A 23,285-nucleotide genomic window follows, 5' to 3' on the forward strand; every position below is an offset into this window, starting at 1 on the left:
TCACCGTCTCACAGAAAATGGGCAGAAGACACAGAGAGCGTTCTCAGAAAACGAGATGGTGTGGAACTACAAAGTCACGCGTCATCCAAGCAAGGGCTAAGCTGTCAGCGCGCCCCTCTTCCGGGCAAGCTCGACTCCAGAGCGTGGCGTGCCCCCGGCCCAGCTGTGGCGACAGGCTGTCACGTGTTGTGCAGAGCCATCCACACGGGCTGGAGTGGCCTACCTAACAACAGGGAACGGGGAAGATGGAGGCCCTGGGGAAGCTTCCAGTTCTCTCCCATCTGGGAAGAGCTCGTTCTGGGTGGCGACTTAGGGCAACGTGCAGTTCACAAAACACGCCAAGCTGTACCTGAAGCTACACCCACAGCAGACGTGGGCGGCATGTCATCTTGGCTGCAGGGGCCCGTCTTTCTGTACCCTCTTCCCGCGCAGCTCTGAGTCAGAAGACGCCTGAGGACAACGTGAAACACTTGACAGGGCCACAGCCTCGGCCAGCAGGCACACAACAGACACGGGCTGGACCCCGGCGCTCACAGGCCGTGCGAAGTCTGGAGAGAAGGCAGAACGACCCCCACACACAAGGCAGGGCTGTGGGGCTCACGCGTGTGTTCTTGTGTTGCACACGTACGCACAGGCGGCCTGTTTGCACACTCAGGCGAATGAGCAGGCACGGGGGGGGGCAAAGACTCCAAGCCCAGCTCTGTGCGTGTACCCCTCTGCACACACGCGCGTGCACACGCATGCACACCTGAACGGGCAGCACACAGCCCAGAGCATAGCTGGGAGGCAGACGCCAGGGCTCCGTTCCCACAGCATGGCAGCCAGCTCGGAGCCCAGGCTGCGCCCCAGGGCTGGAGCGTGCAGCCATGGAAAGGTGACGGGCTTCGCTGGGGGATAGGAACCTGGAACGCACGGCCGCAGCTTAGCAGACCCCGAGGAAAGCCAGCTTCCCAGAGAGGCCGAGGCTGCGGGATGCCACCACAGGCGCACTCACATCCCCAGGACACGCTGGGGACGGACGCAGACTCCAACGCCACAGCCGCTGTCCACGCACAGGCCGGCCGCGCTCGCTGAAAGGGAACAGCATGGCTCCGAAGCTGAACTCAGGGAGTCATTTCCCGCGGCTCTGCGGCTCCCCACAAGGGTCCCTCCATTGCTCCAAATAATGAAAAAACGCAAGAAAATACACTCTCCAGATGAAATCGGGAGAATCTGGGTCTTTATGACCTTTTAGGCTCCTCCAGAAAACCGTCCCACAGGACAAGAGCAGGCTAACTGGCAAAGCAAGGGCCGCACAGTCCAGCTCCTGTGGGAAACGGAGCTCGACGGTGGCTGCCGTGCAGCGAGCGGCCCCTCGGAGGGGAGGGTCCCAGCCGCGTGTGCCGCAGGCCTGCCCAGACATGCGCGCCAGCCCTCACCACCCTGCCTGTGCACCACGGACGTTCGGAAGGACTCGGAGAGAGCCGCACAGCGCCCGCTCTCCAGGCACAGGCGGGCCCACTCCTGCCTTCCTGCGGCGCAGCTCCACCCCAGGGCACGCTGCCGCCATGGCAGCTGACTCACACTGTCTATTCAGGAAGGTGGGCTCTAGGCATCTGCAGGACAAGAGGGGCCCAGACTCAGTGGAGGCCCAGCAGGGCAGCACTTGGTGACCACAGGACACACAACAGTCATTCCCTCAGTGTCAGGACACACTCTTTATTAAAACTATGTTACTTGTTTATTTTAGCGAGAACTCATGGGAGCATGGGGGGAGGGCAGAGGGAAAGAGAGAGTCTCGAGCCTGCTGAGCAGGGAGCCTGACGTGGGGCTTGATCCCACAGCCCCAAGATCAGGACCTAGGCCAAAAACAAGAGCCAGACTGAGCCACCAGGTGGCCCCCGGGCGACACTCTTAATCCTTTTGCCTTGGTTGAACGTGTACTTCCTAGTTTTCCTCAATGAACAAGTGCCCCTTTTGCAGACCTCACGGTCAAGTGTTTCGTCCACAATGAGCTCGGATTCCAGGACGAAGCCAGCAGAGCAGACACCAAGCCGTGGGCAGAGCCGAGCAAGGCACCCAGGCAGCTGGCCCAGAGAATCCGCAGCACTGGCGAGGCTGATGTGGATGTGTGGGCACAGCACTTCCGTGCAAGACCAACCGCGGGTGGCAGGGGGTGCGGGCGGCATGTGGGGAGGCCCTGAGCGCGGGCCAGGGTGTGTGACAACCGTGCCCGCTCACTTGGCTGGGAGCCCAAGGCGAGCAGGAGCCTCCTGCCTGCACACTTCTCCGGAAAGGCCTCCCTGAGGAGACACGGAGGCAGGGGTCCCGGTCAAAGAGATGGAAGATCCACCACACCCTCTTTTCCACTGCCATGATCTCTTCAAATATCTGCAGGCAGCACGTCCAAAACTCCAGGAAAAAAACATTTGGGAGAAAGGAAGCTCCAAGGCAGGAGGGCTACCATGGAAACCGATCTAAATACGGGCAAAACCTAAGGCGCCCAAGCAGGGGCGAGACGGGGACGAGGGCTGGCGTGGAGAGGCAGTGCGGCAGTGACCACCGGACCCACAGGGGGCAGCCGCTGGCCGCAGCTGGGACAGGCCACCAGGCCCACTGAGCACGTAGTCCAGGGCCCCCTCAGCGTCCCCGTCATCAAGCAGATGCAGCCTCAACCTGAAATGCGTGGCTAGCTACAGCGAGCTCTCCCCAGCTGCATAGGGGCGCATGTGACCCCTCGTGGGGGGCTGCGCCCCGCCTTCCTGTGAGGTGGGGTCTGCTGCTTCCACGCTCTGAAGACTCTGGGGCTTGTTTTCCTGGGGGTACAGCCGGGTTCTCTCTCTCCTCTTACACGGGACCCAAGAGAGGAGGCAGGATGGGCAGGCAGCCCCGGAGCAAGTTGGGGAGTCAGTCACCCCCACGCCCACCCCGTGCAGCCCCCCTCCCGCTGGGATGCAGGCAGCAGGTCGTGGTGTCAGCAGCATCACCATCCGCAGCGAGAGGAAGCAAGGAGCTGGGAGAGTGCTCTCCGGGGAGGACAAGAGCATCTGAAATGACATCCCTCCTACTGTACTCCGCTTCCCCAGGGACTCCTGGAACGCGCTCGAGTGTTTTTAGGTCACAGCTCGTCCTACCACCCACTTACCACGGAGCGCGGGCAGGAGCAGAACAGAAGGCTCTCGGGGGGTCTGCCTGCACTGGGATGCCACGCACGGAGACGGACAGCCCCAGGGGGTGGGGGGAGAGGCCGGGGCCCACTGGGGGACTAGTGCGCCCATCCCCTCGGAGAGAAGATGCTGTCCGAACGCACGGGTGCCCCTCCTGTGGACCCCTGAAGGGCGCAGGCCACCTTCCTGCCAACGGCCCCCCGCTGCCCCCCAGGCTGGGCCTGCGGTAGGTAAGCCACAGCTGCCCCAAGAGGGGAGAAGCTCCTTCCGACCCCACAGGGCGACAGTGTAGCCACAGGAAGCAGCACGGCTCGCATCCTCGGCGATGGAGGAGCGCCCAGCCCTCCATCCCCACGGCTTCCAGTCAGAGGCCCAAGCAGGCTGGCACCGCTGGCCACCAGCCGCCCTAGGCCCTGAGCCGAAGGACCCACACACTCACGCCCCAGGCCCCGCCGAGCAGAGGCAGAGGCGACGCACTCCCTGCACCGCTGCACACAGCCCTGCTGGGCCTGGAAGCCCGGAGCCTCCCCCGTTCCCAGGCGGGCAACAGCAGCCCCAAGGCCAGCGGCTGAGCGACTCAGAGCCAGCACATGAATGCAGGGTGATTTACTCCCTTCTGTACCCCACGTTTCAGAGAAGGGGAGAGAGGGCTGCAGTCAGGAGGGGAAAAGCTGAGCAGGAGGGTTTCAGAGGGTGACGAAACACACCAGGAAAGACATCAAACACCAGGCCTGGAGCCCAGACCCAAACCCTGGTTCTCCGGTCCAAGGCCCAGGCTGCCCGCAAGCCTGCGGGAGGACCTGCACGTCACGTGGTGCAGGGAAAAGAGCCAGGCTGAGAGACAATGTCCACACGTGAAAAAGACACATCCCCTGGAAGGGACACCACCAGCAGCAAAACCAGGGAGGGGACATCATCAGTGAGGACAAGTGCACACACACATGACTGAGCAAGGGGGGAGAGAGAGCAGCCTTTCCTCCTGGGATGACTGCAGAAGCAAGGACGGGAGCAGAGTCACAACCTGGCAGCCACCTCAGCGATCACAGCATCAGGCGACAATGGTCGACAGCAGCTGTTTGTGGGGAAAACTACACGGGAAACAAGACGCACACCGCATTGCAACACACCTCCGACAACACACCTCCAACAACAAACCTCCGGAGTGACACGGGGGCAGAGGAACGCCTCAGCAGTGAAGCGCAACAGCCACTGCCACCACCTCAGCTGGTCGCAGGGAGCACAGCAAAGCCACACTGAGGGACACCCTGCCAGGAGAAAAAGACACCCGCCCTCCCCGAAAAGTCCAGGTCCTGAGAGCCAAGATGGAGGAACTGTTCTCCAAATGCAGTGATGACCACAGACCACCCCCTGGGCTGGGATAAGGGACGCTACTGGAAAAACAGAGACACAGAACAAGGTTCAGAGGAGCTGTTACAGAAGACACCAACACCTGGAGACGCAGGAATTCTCTGTACGATCTTGGCAACGTTTTTCTTCACAGACCTGAGTTAGGTGCGAACGCGAAGTTTAAGAGCGCGTGGACAGGCAGAAGCTGACGGCCGTCGAACCCGGCTCCACGGCCGGCTCCTCTGCTCGCTGCCTACCGGAGGCGCCTGATGCACACAGTCACGTGACCCCCAGGGGCCTCACGGAAGCTTCCAGATGTGGCCGCCCGTGCACCCGGACCCTGCTTGAGGCCCCGGTCCTCCAACAGGCAGGCGCCCAAACTCTGCCTGTCGTACACCGAGGGCATCCCAGGTTCCACTTCCAGGCATGAGGCATGTAGCCTGGGGTCTGGCTCACAAGCCTGAGGCCTGTGTGGAGTAGGCCCCCGGCATACCGTCCTGGCTCCCTGCCGTGGGGGCTCATGCCGCCAGGGAGACTGAGCACCTGACCTCTCAAGGAAAGGCCACGGCAGCTTCAGGACCTGGCTAGGGAGTCTGAAGAACACCAAGTTACCCTAAAAGGCACCAGGGACAAGCAGAACAGATGCCGGTGTGAAGGGCGGTACTCTGAAAACTCAAGAGACACAGAACGTTACTAGGTCACAATTTTCGGTAGATGCGCTCCAGCTCAAAGAGTTGTTTTTTGACCTGACTTTAAACTTGAACCACTCATGCACTCAGCTGGTACCAAGGGCCAACTACGTGCCAGGCACATTCCAGGTGCTGGGATGGAGTGTCACAAGTAAACAGGGTCAACAGAATTGCCCTGATATCAAATCCAGACAAAGACTCTACTAAAAAAGAGGACTGGGATGCCTGGGTGGCTCAGTTGGTTAAGCGGCTGCCTTCGGCTCAGGTCATGATCCCAGCGTCCTGGGATCGAGTCCCACATCGGGCTCCGTGCTCGGCGGGAAGCCTGCTTCTCTCTCTGTCTCTGCCTGCCATTCTGTCTGCCTGTGCTCACTCTCTCTGACAAATAAATAAAATCTTTAAAAAAAAAAAAAAGAGGACTACCGGCCAGTATCACCGATGAGCAAGGACACAGAATGTCTCAATAAAACATTAGCAAACCAAATCCAGCAACACATTAGAAGCATCATTCACCATGATCAAGTGGGACTTATTCCCAGGATGCAAGGGTGATTCGATGTATGCCACTCAATCAGTGTGACTCATCACATCCATGACAGAAAGGATAAAGACCGTATGATTATTTCAGCGAATGCAGAAAAAGCAACCGATAAAGTACAACATCAGTTCACAGTAACGACCCTCAACAAAGTAGGTCTGGAGTGAATACACCTCAACAGAACAAAGGCCTTACATGAAAAACCTACAATGCCCTACTTGATGGGGAAAAACGGAGAGCTCTCTCCCTAACGTCAGGAACAAAACAGGGACGTCCACTCCCACCACTTTTATTCAACGTAGTACTGGAGGTTGTAGCCACAGCGATCAGACAAGAAAAGGAAATAAAGGCATTCACATTGGTAAGGAAGAAATAAAACCTCTACTATTGGCACATGACATGACACTAGATATTGAAAACCCTAAAGACTCCACCAAAAAGCTACTAGAACTGACAATTCAGGACAGTCACACGACACGAAACCCATGTACAGGAATCCATTACATTTCTACACACTAACAATGAAGCAGCAGAAAAAGAAATTAAGAACAATCCGATCTACAACCGCAGCAAAACCAAAATACCCACGAATAAGTTTAACCAAAAAGGTGAAAGACCTGCGCTCTGAAAACTGTAAAACACTCATGAAAGAACTTGAAGAGAACACCAAAAATGGGAAGACACTCCATGCTCATGGGCTGGAAGAACGAATGTTGTTAAAATCTCTACACTATCCAAAACAATCTATAGATTTAATGGAATCCCTATCAAAATACCAACAGCATTTTCACAGAGCTAGAACAAACAATCCTAAAATTTGTACAGAACCAGAAAGACCCAAATACCCAGAAAAATCTTGAAAAAGGAAAGCACAGTGGTGGCGTCATGATTCTGGACTTCACGCTGTATTATAAAGATATAGTGATCAAAACATTACGGTTCTGGCATAAAAACAGACACACACACAGATTGATGAAAGAGAATACAGAATCCAGTAACAGACCCTCAATTCTACGGTCAGCTGATCTTCGACAAAGCAGGAAAGAATAACCAATGGAAAAAAGACAGTCTCTTCCACAAATGATGCTGGGAAAACTGGACAGCCACATGCAGAAGAATAGAAATGGACCAGTCTCTTATACCACACACAAAATTAAACTCAAAATGGATGAAAGACCTAAATGTGAGACCTAAAACCATAAAAATCCTCGAAGAGAACACAGGCAGTAATGTCTGACATCAGCTAAAGCAACATTTTTCTAGATATTTCTCTGGAGGCAAGGGAAATGAAACCAAAATAAACTATTGGGGCTTCATCAAAGTAAAAAGCTTCTGCACGTGGGGCTCCTGGGTGGCTCAGTGGGTTAGGCCTCTGCTTTCAGCTCAGGTCCTGGTCTCGGGGTCCTAGGATCCAGGCCAGCATCGGGCTCTCTGCTCAGCGGGGAGCCTGCTCCCCCAGCCCCGCCTCCCTCTCTGCTTACTTGTGATCTGTCTGTCAAATAAATAAAATCTTAAAAAAAAAAAGCTTCTGCACAGTGGAGGAAACAATGAACAAAACTAAAAGGCAACCTACAGAATGGGAGAAGATATTTGCAAATGACACATCCAACAAAGGATTAGTGTCCAAAATCTACAAAGAACTTATACAAGTCAACACCCAAACACCAAGTAATCCTATTTAAAAAATGGTCAAGGGGCACCTGGGTGGCTCAGTGGGTTAAGCCTCTGCCTTCGGCTCGGGTCATGGTCTCGGGGGTCCTGGGATCGAGCCCCACATCGGGCTCTCTGGTCTGCGGGGAGCCTGCTTCCTCCTCTCTCTCTCTCTCTCTGCCTGCCTCTCTGCTTGTGATCTCCGTCTGTCAAATAAATAAATAAAATCTTAAAAATAAATAAATAAATAAATAAATAAATGGTCAGGAAACATGGAACAGACATTTCTCCAAAGACGACATCCAGATGGCCAACCGACACATGAAAAGATGCTCCACATCACTCGGCATCAGCCAAATACTAATCAAAACCACAATGAAACACCACCTCACACCAGTCAGAACGGCTAAAATGAAAAAGAAAAGAAATATGATGAGAATATGGGGGAAAAGGAACCCCCGTACACTGCTAGAATATTACTCAGCCACAAAAAAGAATGAAATCTTATTATTTACAACAACACAGATATCTCGAGAATGTAACGCAAAGTGAAGTTAAGAGAAAAATGAGTAGCATGATTTCACTCTTATGTGGATTTTAAGAAACAAAACAAACAAGCAAAAGGAAAAAGAGAGACAGACATACCAAGAAACAGACTCTTAACTATAAGAACACAATGAAGGTGACAGGGGAGCTGGGGAAATAGGTGATGGGGATGAAGGCGTACACCTGTCATGCTGAGCACTGAGTGATACACAGAGTTCCTGAAATCAGCACATCCAGGCCTGGGCTCCACACACACAGCTCTCAGCTCCTCAGACGCAAGGCAGCCAAGGCCAAATCCAAGGCCCCGAAGAACCAGCCCCTCGCTTGCTCCTGCCTCCTCAGCTAACATCAGCCCCACAGTTCCAGCTGCACTGGGCAAATTTTGAGAAGCAGAAAAAACACAGGTACCTTGAAAATTCTAAATGTTAAAAATACATCAAACGTATTACACAGTTACTAAAATACTATAGTAAGTACTAGATATGACCCCTGAACAACACAGATATTAAGGGCACCAACCGCCCCCTGCACTAGAAAATCCAGGTATGATTTCTGACTCGCTAAAGACTAACAGCCGATAGCTGACTGGAAGCCTCGGCAGGAACACAATGAGCATGTTCTGTACATTGTATGTTGTACCTGCCGTATTCTTCCAACAAAGTGATAAACTATTATGCCGGTGAAATTCTAGAAGAATGTAAAACAGGACAAGTAACTAAGACCTAGCCTGTTCTTAGACAAAGAGACTCAATAATGTAAACATGCCAATTACCTCTAATTTTAAACATAAATCTGACGTAACCCAATGAAGATTTCAAATGGATTTTCATATGGAAAATTTTTCCAGAAAAGTTGGGGGGTGGGTACAGGGGACAGAGACATGAAACACTAGTCCTACCAAGTGTAAAAACACGTTACAATAGGGGCTCCTGGGTGGCTCAGTCCTTAAGCGTCTGCCTTCAGCTCAGGTCATGCTCTCAGGGTCCCAGGATGGAGCCCCGCATCGGGCTCCATGCTCAGCAGGGAGTCTGCTTCTCCCTCTCCGTCTGCCCCTCCCCCTGCCCGTGCCCATGCTCTCTCTCCTCTCTCCCAAATAAATAAATAAAATCTTTTAAGAAAACCAACCATATTACAATAAAGTCCTGGTGAACCAAACAGCCCAGCACCGGCAAATTAAGAGGACAAAGGGTTCGGTATCTGAGAATAAACAGAACATGAAAGGAAACACAGAGAAGCACACACAAAGCCATCAGAATCCAACATAAGTCACGGGGAATGGCATTTCAAATCGAACCGATGCAGCAAAGGTTAAGAGAAGCCAAGAAATGGGCCTGGGGCCACCGGCTGGCACCTGGGCTGGGTCAGACACCCCAGCAATGAGAAACCTGGCACACCCCCAGGAATTCGCTCCACAGACACTCACACACACTGTCGCAGGCGTGCGTACAGCACACTCGGTGCAGCACACTCACTGCAGCACCCTTCGCGACAGCCGCAGACGGGAAATAACCTAGCTGCCCTGCCCACGGGGACTCTAAGCCATGGCGCTACACCACAGGGTGGGGGGAGGTGGCGGGACGGAGGAATCTCAGCTACAGTCAGAGGGGCCTGGAAATCACAACACGGGGCCCAGCCAGGGCAATTCAATCAGATCGATGCGGGCTGGCCCAGTAATCGGCATTCTGAAGCCCCAGCGATTTCAAGGCCTACCTCAGGTTCCACGTCTCATCTCCAACGTTTCCTGGGTCCTTCACTACAGCACGGGGACCTGACCCGGGGCGCCTACGTCAGGATAGTGGGAAGACCCCAGCACCCTTGGGGGGTAGGAGGAAGTCCACACAGCACAGTGTACAGACGGGGGCCAGGAGACAGGCAGATGTATACACCTACAAACCCAATACACAGGAACTGTATAGAACAGAAACGTTTACAAAAGAAAGCACGCACAACGGGCCCCTTAGGGAGAGCACATTCCACTGCACATCCTACTGTAACTCGCCGAACACACTCACTAAACGAAACTGCCGATTTCCTTCACTGTGTGACGGTCGGACAGCGGGAAACGCCACGCACCACAGTCTGATGTGCGTTCAGGCGAGCTGTATGTCCAATGTGGGGCCTGAACTCAAGACCCCAAGATCGAGAGTCACGTGCTCCATGGCCAGACACCCCGGGCTCTTTTTTTAACAAATAAAGTGTAAGAAAATAAAAGAGAAATAAATGGTGTGTGGCTGAAGCCTTATTTGTAGATTCCAACAGACCTTTATTTTTTTTTAAGATTTTATTTATTTATTTGACAGACAGAGATCACAAGCAGGCAGAGAGGCAGGCAGAGAGAGAGGAGGAAGCAGGCTCCCACTGAGGAGAGAGCCGGATGCGGGGCTCGATCCCAGGACCCCGGGATCACGACCTGAGCTGAAGGCAGAGGCTTTAACCCACTGAGCCACCCAGGTGCCCCCCAACAGACCTTTATTATTAAGTAGGCGGTGGAAAAACCTGGAAGCTTCAAGCGTTTCTGAGTACGTATAGATGAAATGATGAGGCAGATGTGCTTCACGACGACACGGGAGGGGTCAGGCGCTAAGACGGACCCGAGAACCCCACACACGCACACACGGGCACACACAAGGGACCCCGGAGCGCACATGAGCGGGTTCCCTGCTGTCTGCTCTCCTTTGTATTTAAATTCTACCTAACCCATTTTCAGCAAGGTGCAAATATGCCCTTTTCAATGAAAAAAAAAGCTAGCATACAAAATTATATTCTTTAATGTTCTAGAAAAACACTTAACTAGAAACCGGTTGTTTTACTTCTGAAAAGGATCTGTCAGATAGTTCTGCTAATAGTCACCTTTTTCTTAACACAGCGAAGCAAACGTATCCGAGTTCAGGCCTCTGCATGCACGGACTCTTGCTTGAGTCCCCCTAACCCTATCTTCTAGCCGCATGATTTTAAGCAAATCTCTTCACCTGCAAAAAGCAAGCACACCGGGTCCTCCATCTCTACACACACTTCAGACAGATGAGCTCCCCAGGTTCCCCACGTGCCTCCCCCCGACGCACACATGTGCTCCCCGCAGCCCTCCACCCTGCACGCTAGGGCTCCTGGTCGTTGCGCCCAGACAATTCCAGTGCTGAAAACAGTCAAGAGAAGTCACTGTCGTAGATATGCAGGCCAACCTCTTCTCAGAACGAAGCCTGTTGGCTATCAGTGCATTGCAAAATAAAGACGAAACACGGCTTCTAGAAAGAAATAAGTACTCATAACGAACAACCGAAATCGGATCTCCTGCCTCGGGATCTAGTTCACATCCTGTGGAGGGCTCGGCATCCCAGGTTCACAGAGGAGGGGCAGTTTCAGAACGAGGGGTCAGAGGGCCAGGCAGCAGCTGCTGCCCTGGAGGTCACAGGACACGGACCCCGAGGCCGCTCACCCAGGCACAGCCCTGAGAGGCACAAGTGAATCCACAGGGAAGGCCGGCAGATGCCCCCCAGTCCTGGCTTCTGTCCACGGCTCTCTGCGCACAGATGACAGACAGCACCCCCATGTGAGCATAAGAGCTCAAGGCACACGGCCCTCCGCGATGGGTGACATGGGTTCAAAGTCAACAACAGGGGCAGGGGAGACTCAGCAAAACGGAAGCCACAGTGTAACACGACTGGAGAAACTTCTGCGTGTGCATGTGTGTGCACACCAGCACACACGCGTTCACACACACATAAGAAACTAGAAAATCTCCCGGAACATTGGGAACGGCGGAATGTTCTTATTCTTTAAACATATCTTTATGTTCCAAATAATCTACTTTGTGCGTAACTAGAAAGAAAAATGGACAGCTTGTTTTTAAGAGAAGTAACACTGCTAACGGCAGCTGGGACCTAGAGCAGTGCGCCCTGCCCAGCCCTCCAGTCAATCCTCTCTCATCAGCGGACGCAGCAGGCATCAGGGGTGCCACTCCAGTACGTTCACACGATTCTGCCAAGGGGCCTCCTGCCACGGGCACCTGAAAAGGCCAGGACCGACAAGCAAAGGACCCGCTGAGCAACAAACCCAAGGACCCCAGCTCTCAGGGAGCAGACGCCCCAGCAGGGAGTTGCACCTTCTGCTCCCCCGTCAGCCTCCCCAAGGCCACCTAGAGCCCAGAACCAAGGGAGAGGTGCTGAACACACATTGGGGGCTCCCCTCACACAGGGCAGCGCAGCTCTCGGCCCCAGTGCTGAAACACGGATGAACAAGCAGCATGAGCTGACAGCGAGATGAGACATGGGCTCCAAGGAGGCACAGCGACCTGCAGAAGAAGGGAGGGACAGAGGCACTGCAAGGCTCTGCTGAGGGCTGGGCACGGATGGGAGCACGAAGGAACAGAGCAGCACCTGGCTCTGGAGGCAGCCCCAGACAAGGACAAAGCTTCTCCCGAGGGTATGAGCAGGAAGGCTGAAACTCTCCCCCAAACGAGGCCATTCCCCTGCCCAGGCAGCACCCCGACCGCTCCAGCAGCTGCACACAAAGGCCACGCCACCCAGAGAGAGCATGGAGCAGCTGCCCAGCACCGCGTGCTCTCCCAGGCCTCCGGGAGGTGGGTCAGCACGCCGGGGGTTCCCTGACACCCCTTCCCAGGCAGGGAGCAGGCAGCCTCGGTGCTCCCCGCACACACGGCCGCACAACCTCGGCAGCACGGAGCACCCGTCCCTCATCCAGGCACAGCTCCCGGGCAGACACCATTTCCACGTCATTATTTACTCTCTGTTTATCTCTCCTTTCCCTTTCTTCTCTTTTAAAAAATTCTGTTTGTGACTTATGAAGGCAAAAGCCAGACAAGGCACAGCAGCATTTGGGGATTCTGGCCAGTATGCCAGCACCAGCAGACGCAGTGATCACTGCGGCAGCGGCAGCGACACCTGTGGGCCTCTAGAGGGGGCTGCGGGAACCACGGCAGGCCAGCGCCAGAGCGACGCCAAGCCAGGGAGGACCCTTGCCGCTGCCACCGCCTACCCAACCCCCGCCGCCGCCACCACCGTGCAGAACAAGACAGCAGGCACAAAACTCAAAACCGGAGCCCCACTGAGCTCTGAGAGGGGCCCAAAGCCTCTGATTCTGTCTCTTTCTGTCCCCCTCTCCTTCCACAGTACAGTGATGCAGGGCTACAGTTTCGAAAGCTTCCTAGCACCCCAGGAATCCTCCGAGCCGGGACGGGGTCAAGCTCAGTGGAAACACTGGGACAGAGGGATGTGTGCTGTGGACAACTCCGTGCCGACACAGGCACGTTCTCAAACGCCACCCTGCATGCACAGGAACTCCGCGAGCCGGAACTCAATCTCTTCTCTAAGGAACAAAACCAAGCACTTGAAGCAGAGGGGCAGGCCCCGTTCCCGATTTTCCCTGGAAAATCCTGCTGACAATGACAGCACGGCAGGACAAAGAATGAAAATTCACAGCAATGGGAAAACTAGACCCAATTCAAGTTTCCCTCAAACATCCCCTGAGTGACCCCCAAAATACCATTCATGTAGCTTTATTATAAAAGTCAGTATGTAATTATATACAAAAGAAAGTGTACCCTGCACCAACTCTGGGGCAAAAAACAGATCTGTGGCTGGCAAGACCTGGATGGGGGACAGGGTGACTCCACAGAGGCAGCCGGGACCTGGGCGGACAGAGCCGTCTGTCTGGAGATGAGCTGCCACGTTCTAGTAAGTGCGTCTCAGCACGCGCCACACACGACAGACAGCCGAAGACACGCACGTGCGGAGGACGCGGGAGCCCACAACGGCGCTGTCTTCCTTCGTTCCCCAGGGCCCAGGCTCCTCCTGTTCGATTCAAGGAGCACAGGAGTGACTCTACCGGCCGATGGGGCAGGACCACCGGCAGGAGGTGGCAAATAGGAGCAGCAGAAATCAGCCAGCTCGGGCCGACCGCGGGAAAGTGGCTTCTGGATGGGGTGCCCAGAACGGGCAGGCTTCCGCGCGCCCACGGTTGGAGCCCCCACCTCGTGTGGCCCCGTCAAGGGAACTGCAGAGTGCTATGGTTACAGGACACGTGGTCTTTGGTGCTGACAGGAGGCATGAGGGGTACCACTAAAGGGAGAACGAGGAAAAGGCTGGCTTCCGCACTGCCCTTCCGACCGTCCACAACACTGCCCGCCCGCTGCAACAAGACGGTGGGAGCCAAGATGTCCTGCTCTGTTCATGGGAAGCCAGTGAGTACCTGGAGGCCAAGAAGACGTCCTGCTGGGAAGTGCCGGCCCTGTGGCACCAGGTCTCCCAGAACACGCCCCAGCGCCGCTCTGGACCCACACTGGCACAAAACTCCAGCAACTCGCTCTTGTTCTAGCCCAGAACACAACTTGTGGGTTCAAGAATAGAAAAACGGGGGGCGCCCGATGGCTCAGTGGGTGAAGCCTCTGCCTTCGGCTCAGGTCATGATCTCAGGGTCCTGGGATCGAGTCCTGCATCAGGCTCTCTGCTCAGCGGGGAGCCTGCTTCCCACCCCACCCCACCCCCGCCTGCCTCTCTGCCTGCCTCTCTGCCCACTTGTGATCTCTCTGTCAAATAAATAAATAAAATCCTTTTTAAAAAAAAGAAAAGAAAAAGGCACCTGGCAGCTCAGTTAAGTATCTGCCTTCGGCTCAGGTCATAATCGCAGGGTCTTGGAATCGAGTCCCGTATCAGGCTCCCTGCTCAGCGGAAAGCCTGCTTCTCTGCGTCTCTGCCTGCTGCTCCCTCCCTGCTCATGCTTGCTCTCCCCCCTCCCTGTGACAAATAAATAAAATCTTAAAAATAATATAATAAGGGGCACCTGGGTGGCTCAGTGGGTTAAAGCCTCTGCCTTTGGCTCAGGTCATGATCCCAGGGTCCTGGGATCGAGCCCCACATTGGGCTCTCTGTTCAGTGGGGAGCCTGCTTCCTCCTCTCTCTCTGCCTGCTTCTCCGCCTACTTGCGATCGCCATCTGTCAAATAAATAAATAATCTTTAAAAAAAAAAAAGTTTAAAATAATAATAATAATATAAAAATAATAAAATATAAAAAATAATAATAGATCCCAGGGTCCTGGGATGGAGCCCCACATCAGGCTCTCTGCTCAGCAGGGAGCCTGCTTTCCCCTCTCTCTCTGCCTGCTTGTGATCTGTCAAATAAATAACTAAAATCTTTTAAAAAATAGTAATAATAATAAATAAAATAAAACAAAATGCAAAAAAAATTAATAAAACAAAATGTATTTTCACTGCAAGAAAATTAGGGAACAGAGGACAATGAGACCCGAATCCACCAGTCCCTGACAGCCACTGCTCGTCACTGATCTCCTGCCAGCCATTTCCTCTGCATGTCTACAACCTCAAACGTTTTCAAATTTATTACCACTTTGAATACCGCTGCTGTCATACAACATTCCAGGACAAGAGTATCTGCGAACATCAGGGTTCACCCAGAGACAAGAACCAGCAGGACCCCTGTGCACACGTTTAGAAAGTTGTGCCAGGGACCGGCTCAGGCAGCGTGGCGGCCAGCTGGGCCGCGCCCAAATCCACAGGCAGCAGAGCTCTCCAGGAAGGGGGTAAAGCCGCCTCCACAGTGTCAATTTCTTCTGCTTCAGGGAAGCCTCGGCTCTGCTCTCAGTGCCCTTTAACTGATGGGTAAGACCCATTCGGTCACCTAAGACGATGTCCCTTACCTGAAGCCACCGGGTCACGGACGCTGAGCACCTCCAGCAAACACCCTCTCAGCAACACCCAGGTCAGCGTCTCCGTGATACCCAGGGATGGGGCCTGGCCAGGCTGCCACAGAAAATGGACCGTCACATCCCCACATCGGTCAGCTTTTAAAATAGTTTATAAATGTCCATAACCATTCCCCAAATGCAAATGTGGCACTCTCCCAAAATTTTGCTGTAACAGTAATACCAGAATAAATAAAACTGAAGTGAGTATATGCTCAGTCTTCATTCTGATACCCGAATGTTTTATGCAAAGAGCCTTGGAAGAGGGCAGATACACACAGAGAGAACTGAGAAAACTGCACAGTGTCTGAGTCTTTCCCATCAACCGCCCCCACGTGTGATATAACAGGGAGGGCAGACACTCCTGGGAATTAGCCCGCATGACCCCAAAACTAACAAAGGGGTGGGAGGTGTTCCTGTTTCAAGCAGCAACAACAGAACATTCTGGAGAGCCCAAGAGGGCCATGTTCTAGAACAAGGAGAACCAGCCATAGAATCAAAGGTGCTCCGGACATATTCCCCCAAGAAGCTCAGAAACAAGCTTCTGAAAGATCATACTGATCTGCGAATAACTACCTTCAAGATCAAACTCGACACTCTTTAAACGAAAAAAACAAAATCCAGAGATGGAGCAACACCCACAATGGCAGGCATCCCATAAAAAATTATCAGATATGGGGCGCCTGGGTAGCTCAGTCAGTTAAGTGTCTGACTCCTGATTTCAGCTCAGGTTGTGATTTCGGGGTCCTGAGATCAAGCCTGAGATCGAGGGATCCACGCTCAGCACAGAGTCTGCCTGAGATCCTCTCTTGCTCTCCCCCTCACTTGCACATGCACTCTGATTCTCTCAAATTAATAAAACCTTTAAAAAACAATTACCAGATATGTAAAGGAGAAGGAAAATATGACCCAAAATCAGGAGAAAACTGCCAATAAAACAAAAAATTACAGAAATGATGGAATTAGCAGATGAAGACTATAAAAAACTATTATAAACATATTAAACAACTTTAAGAGAAACAATGAGGGTAGTAGAAATCAAAGCCATAAAAAACAATCAATGGGAAACACAAAGCCGAAAAACACCTTAAAAGAAATAAAATCAGCAACGAATTTAACTAAGAATCAGACACTAAAGAAGAAAAGACAATAAAGGTGACGGACAGGGCAATAAAAGGTTTCCAAGGAGGCACAAAGAGCGTCTTAGAAGGCGGAACAAAGTGCGGAAACCCCAGCGGCACAAACTCAGAGTCCCCACCGTGAAGCGGGTGGTCACCAGATCACTGAGACTAATCATAAATACCTCACAAGCACGCGGGAACCCACAGAGGGGAACAAAGAACACTCACTTCTGATCAGAAGACCACAGAATAGGGCATGACATTCTTTAAAGCGCTGAAAAAGAAGCATCCATCAGGAACCCTATAGACAGCAAACACATGCTCAGAAATGAGCCTCCAATAAAGATTTTCAGACAACCGGAAGCTGAAAGACTGCCCAGCAGCAGGCCTGCACCACACTACAGGAAATGCTAGAGAAAGCTCTTTGGGCTCCGAGAAACTATCCGATCTCTGCCCTCTGACCAAGACCCCACCCACATCCAGGCCCCAGACCCTATTTTGCCCCTTCTCGACCCGAGCTCCATACCCAAGCCCTGCTCTTCTGCACCAGCTGGGCTTGCGCACCTGACCCCTGCGGTCTCTGAGCCGTACTGTTCAGCCTGGCCTTTCCGCCTCTGCACTCCTGCCCCACATGAGCATCACAAAGTGTATCCCTCCCCAACCCTGCGTTTTATGACCCCGCAGCTTGTCGGCTTTGCCTCACTGCCTAAGAACCAGAGCACTAAAACAGCTCAGAGAGTGGGAAGCCAAGCCAGAGGAGGGACCACAGTGGGAGCGGCCCTATCCACCCGGGAGGACGGCGGACTATGCCAGAACGGAGCAGGCTGACAGCATCCGGCTGCCTTTCAGACACCGCCACAGCTGACACATGGGAGCAAGCAGATCTTCGCGCCCACGTGGGGCAGCGAAGGACCGGTCGTGGCACCTGGAGGCAGAAGCCCCACAGGGCTGGATGCAAGGCCAGCCGGCAGCAGCCAAGCCCCAGCCACAGGGCCCGGGCCCGGCTCACGGACCATCCCCCGGCGCAGGGATCGACTGCAGGCACACGGACAGCTGCAGCAGCCTGAGGCAGGGGCCGGCAAGCTCACCTTCGCTTTACAAAGGTAAAAACTGAGCCACAGGGAACACTGCGTGCCAAGGAGTCCGTTTACAAAGTGGCGGTCTCCAAGGGGACTCTGGGGCCACGGTCCCCCATCCCACCCAAAGGTCCGGGCCCCGCACCCCAGCAGTGAGCCCATGAGAAAGAACGGATCCCAGCCCCCGAACCCCAGCCGCACACGGCGGGCAGGTCCAAGGGAGAGCGTCTGGGCATCCGCGCTCTCACTCCCTCTGGCTCTGAACTGGCCGTATGACAGGCAGCTTATTACTATGCTGTCAAGGGAGGAAAAAAAGACCACAGCCAAGTGACCTCCCGCCCCATGTAACCAAAGCACCATTTGTGCCATAAACGCCAAGACAGAGTGGGTGGGATACCCCAAACGCCCGAAGCCAGCAGATACCAAGCACGAGAACAACTGCGAAGGAGAAATTCTTACTTGGGAAGAGCCGGGGGTTCCTCCGAAAGTTCGGCAACCTCTGCCTGAGCTCCTGGTGGCTCTGCCTCCTCCGAGCCGGGGGCTACCTCTGGCCCAGCACCCCGTGGGCCCGGTGGTCCCGGAGGCCCGCCTGAGTCTGCACCAGGGCCGACCTCCACCTCCTGTCCCGGGGTCGGGACTGGCTCCTGCTCGGCAGCCGCCGCCACGGCCTCCTCTGCCTCCTTCCTCCTGGCCTTCTCCTCCAGCTCCTTCCTCCTCTTCTCATCGTCCTGCCGGGCCATGTGCTCGAAGGCTGTGAACACCTAAAACCAAACAGCAACCCAGCAATGAGTCCGCCTGCCCAGGACCGAACCACGCGCACCGCAGGAAGGTAGCAAACTCTGGCTCAGAAGAGAGCGACCGAACAGGAAACCGTGATGCGTTCCCACTAGCAAAACACAGACACTTCAATTTGACCAGGAGCCACCTCAACGGAATCTCTGACAGGCGTTCCGAGAGCAACAGAAGCGAAACCCTGTAAGCCACGGTATCCACGCGCCCACGGCCGGACGCTGGGGTCTAAAGGAGGCGTCACCACGTGGCCTCCCTGTCCTTTCTGTCATAGTGCTCAGCAAGACTCGTCTGCCAGGGAAAGAACACAGCGTCCTGGTACCAAGAGCTGCAAAGGTGCCAGAATTCAGATTCGAGAAGAGAAGATGGGAATCAAGTCGAACACAAAGTGTAAGCAGCATACCCAAGCTGCCGCTGCCTTCCCACACGGCACAGGAGGCTCTCAGAAAACCTGGCAGTGGGAGCGCCTGGGGGTTCAGCCGGCAAAGCCTCTACCTTCGGCTCCGGTCAGGATCCTGGGGTCCTGGGCTGGAGCCCTGTGTCGGGCTCCCTGCTCAGAGCCTGCTTCTCCCTCTGCTTTTACCCCTCCCCCTGCTTGTGCTCCCTGTGTCTGACAAGTAAATATGTAATCTTTAAAAAAGAAAGAGATCGTGGCAATCAATTCCACAAACCACCACATGTGCCTACGATGAGCGAGGAACACAAAAAAATCGCACCCTCTAAGAACTCAACATTGCAGTGTGAGGACCAGCCCTCCCCGGGACACAGTGACATTCGTACATGCCCTGGGACTCTCCACCCACAAAGGACACGGGAAACACGCGTTCTGTGTGCACCTTTCACGGGCACAGACCCTCTCGCAGCAGCACCAACGGGAGGAGCTGTGAGGATGACCAGCACGCAGATGCCCACTCCAGGCTCAGAAATCTACGGAAGTTCCTTGCGACAAAGGGCTCTACGGCAGACCCCGAAGGAAAGCTCGCGCTGGCCAGCAGACTGCCGGGGGGAAGGCCATGGCGCTGAGAGGCGGGAAAGCTGGGAGAGCCTCCTTGAGGGGCTGCATGGGGGGCGGGGGGCCGTTACAGTCCATTCAGCAAGCTGCTCCCTGCTATCTACCCAGAGGAGTTGAAGACACATCCGTACAGAAACCTGCCCCAGGTACCGCAGCAGCACCGCTCGTAAATGCCACAGAAGCAACCGAGCTGTCTGCCAGCGGCTGAACCGTCCATCCAGACCACGGCATCCTTATCACTCCGCACCAAAAAGAAACAAGCGATCACACCATGAAAAGACCTAAAGGAAACTGAAATCATGCTACTAAGTCAAAGAAGCCAATCAGAAAAGCCTATACACATTCTGCATGATTCCAATTCCAGGAGATTCTGGAAAAGACAAAACTACAGACACGCTAAAGATCGGCGGTTGCCAGAGCAGGGCAGGAGGGAGGAATGAGCAGGGGACGAGAGGTTTTTTCCGGCAACAAACACACTCCGTGTGGTAGACACCTGCCTTTAGGTGTTTGTCCAAACCCCAGAAAATAAGCACCACTAACACTGAACCCTAATGCCAACTAAGGCGTGGGTGTCCGGGGTGGAATGCATGCAGGTTCGTGGACACAGCAAAGGGCCCCTCTGTGGAGACGCTGCCAGCAGGAAGGGCGGGCGAGACAGAAGGCGCTCGGGAACCCTGGACCTGCCCCTCCACTGGGCCCTGCACGTAAAACTGCTCTCAGAAAGTGCTGGCAGGTCGGGAGGAGCCCTGTTCCAAGCGGCCAGAATGCACCTGTCTATCAAATCATCCCGTTCCCCGCACAGAGCAGGAAGACAAAACGGAAGGTCACTAACTACTGAACTACACCAAGCACTTGTACACTCTCACAACCTTCAGGAAGATGCTGGGAGGAAGGCAGCACTGACGCTTCCAAGACAAGGAAGAACTACGCCCAGAGAAGCTAAGGGACTCGCCAAAGTTCCTGCCAGCGGAAGAGGCAAGCGAGCGGCCGTCCAAGCGGCACTCCACGGAAGGCCACACGTGCAAAGAAGACACGGGCCGCGCTAAAGCGGAAACCAGGCATTGACCCCAGACCCATTTCTACTCCCTCCTGGAACCCGAGCCCCTGGCCACACCTCTCACGCCGGTGTTGAGGACACCTGACTTCGTCCTCAGAGCCACTCACCCTCCTGACATCCCAGCCCTTCATCCTGACTCCACGTAGAAAACCAACAGCAAGGACTCTGTCCCCTCAGCCCTGGGACCTGCCCGGACGCAGGGCCCGACGCTCCTCACGGAGTCGGCGGCCTCTGCCGACACTGCCCCCTCCACACTCATCCAACCTGCCACTGCTTCACCCGGCCCAGCGCTCTGCAACCGCAGCACGTGGGGAGGGTGGAGACGTCGGTGACCTCCCGTCAGCCCCTCTGCTGACACAGAGCAGACTCTCCTGGCAGGTTCAGCGAGGCCCAGGTGGAGCCGGCCTTCCTAATGCTCGGGCAACAGGCCTCACCAGCTTCTCATACCGGACCCAAGACGAGCGCGGGGCACCCGGCAGAGGACAGCAGCTCCCAGGACTCGCCCTCAGCAGCTGACAAAAGACCCGGTCACACCTGCTTTCTCAAAGGTCCTCCGGCACTGGAGACTGCTGGGAGCCACCTCCAGAAACGCTGGGAAGCAGCCCCTGGGTTTCTACGGAACCTTCTGCTCTGCCCACTCCCTTCACCCCCAACCGCACGTGTAGCCCCCGCCTCTCCCGTCCCTGCACTGGGATCGTCCCGCAAGGTGCTGGCCTCCACGGTCAGCTCTTCTTCCCCTCACACCACTCTGGCTCCTCATCTCCACTACACTCTGTCTCGTGCTTCCCATAGCGCGGGCGCAGGGACTTCCACCTGCAATTCGAACTTGGCTAAAATGAAGCTTCTCGCCCTCAACACAGGGGCCAGGTCAGCGGCCGCACTATCATTATCCCCGTCACCCAGGTTTGAAACCACAGGTAATCTCCCACTCATCCCTCCCTGTCCGAGGCGTAGCAAACGGCTCTATCCTACGCTGTGACCAGATCAATCGTAAAACAAGGGCACAGACCAACCTTCGGGCTCCGTGGGATGAAACAGAGGAACAGCTAAGACAGCAAGGGCTGCCCTCCCGGAGCTCAGCAAATACCCTTCCGGCAGGCTACGGAGGCTCTCCCACCCTGCTGTGGACCAAGTAAGAGCGGAAAGATCCGGAACGCGACCATGGAGCCCCCCGGGGCAGCTCCAGGAGTCCGGTGAGATCACCTAAGCCTGCTGAACAGACACCCCACCAGCCATCCTCGCTGGACCTCGGCTCTTTTGTCCGACCACCTTCACAGCCTTTGAAAAGCCATCCCCTAGCCTTCCTGCCACTAGGCTGGCGCTGGGCCGCTGGAGCACTGGGACGGAGGGGTCCTTTCTGCGGACCCCGCGACACCCGGCTTCTGCTCTCCACACGGGCACCGCGGAGCAAGACGGCCGGCCGCGCGAATTGCAGGACTCCAGGAGAAACCATCTGCCAGCGCCCCGCAAACTGCGAAGTGCCGCGGGAGCTGTGGGAGGCGCTGGCAGGCTGCACCCCGCCTGCCCCGCAAGGCGGTCCTCTGACTTCCAAACCGCCACCTGCCCCGTTTCCGGAAAGGGCTCTGGCCCCGGGCGGCCCCGCACGGTTCTGTCAACGCCCGGACGGCGACGAGCGCATCCCAGTCGAGCTCGGCCGCGCCGGGCCCGGTGCTCTGCGAACGACGCATGATCCGTCGGTAACACCTGCTCCGGCGGCGCCAGCCCCGCCCCGGCCCCCGTGCCCAGCGCGGAGACAACCCGGACCTGCGCCGCAGCCGGACCCCCAGCCTCCCCGCCCCGCGACGGCTCCCGCCCACACCCGACCCCCGCGCGCCGGCTGCTCGGCTCCCGCACGCAGTAACTCCCGCGCCCAGCGGCAACCGGGAGAGCTCGCGGGCGCGGCCGCGGGGGGCGGGGCCGGGGTAGCGCCCGAGGGGAACCGAGGCCGGGAGCGCGGGGCTCCCCCCGCCAGGCCGCCCGCCGCCCGCCGCGCGCTACCTGCAGCACCAGGGCCTGCGCCGCGCCGGGCGGGAAGCCCATGCGGTCGGACGGGTGGCGCAGCAGCCGGTAGAAGTCGGTCTTGCGGTAGAGAAAGCCGAAGAGCACGCGCAGAAAGTCCTGGACGTTGCCCACGTGCTGCAGGATGCCCAGCAGGGCCTGGTCGTATAGCTCGGCCGCCCCGGGCTCCATGGCGTCGCCGGCCGCGGAGACGCTGCTCACTGCGGGCGCGGCCCGTACGCCGGCCCACGGCCACTTCCGGCACGCTGCGGTAACGGCTCCGCCGCCGGCGCCACTTCCGGTCCGCGCCCGCCCGGGCCCCGCTTGTCCGGCCGGGCCGCGGCGCACCGGGCGTCCCCGCCGCAAGCGCCGCCCCCGCCGCCAGGCCGGCCTTCCGCGGCAGCCTCGCGGAGAACCACAGGCGAGCCCCGAAGTGGCTCCTAGGCGCGAGAAGTCCCGGGACGGCGGGACCGAGAGCGCCGAGCGGCCATGCTGAAAACGGGCGGAAGGGGTGTGGCTCAGGTCGCGTCACGTGAGCCCGGTGTTGTCACGTGGTGGGCGGAGGACCGCTCTTCTCCGGAGAGAGAGAGCGGGTCCCGGG

The 23,285-nt window shown here is 55.9% G+C and overlaps 1 protein-coding gene across 1 annotated transcript in view; it reads right to left on the reverse strand.

Annotated features, from left to right (window-relative positions):
* The window catches only part of NUDCD3 (NudC domain containing 3), a 59,062-nt gene extending 36,023 nt beyond the window's left edge, over nt 1-23,039 (reverse strand). The window contains exons 1-2 of the mRNA XM_046020389.1: nt 22,685-23,039; nt 18,288-18,589 (exon numbers count right to left, since the gene is read on the reverse strand). Of these exons, the coding sequence (XP_045876345.1) occupies nt 18,288-18,589; nt 22,685-22,876 (494 nt within the window). The 5' untranslated portion in view covers nt 22,877-23,039. The remainder of the gene's footprint in view (nt 1-18,287; nt 18,590-22,684) is intronic.
* Nucleotides 23,040-23,285: the final 246 nt, after the last annotated feature.

This window comes from Meles meles, chromosome 10 (genome assembly GCF_922984935.1).
Source record: "Meles meles chromosome 10, mMelMel3.1 paternal haplotype, whole genome shotgun sequence".
In the NCBI taxonomy this organism is placed as follows: domain Eukaryota; kingdom Metazoa; phylum Chordata; class Mammalia; order Carnivora; family Mustelidae; genus Meles; species Meles meles.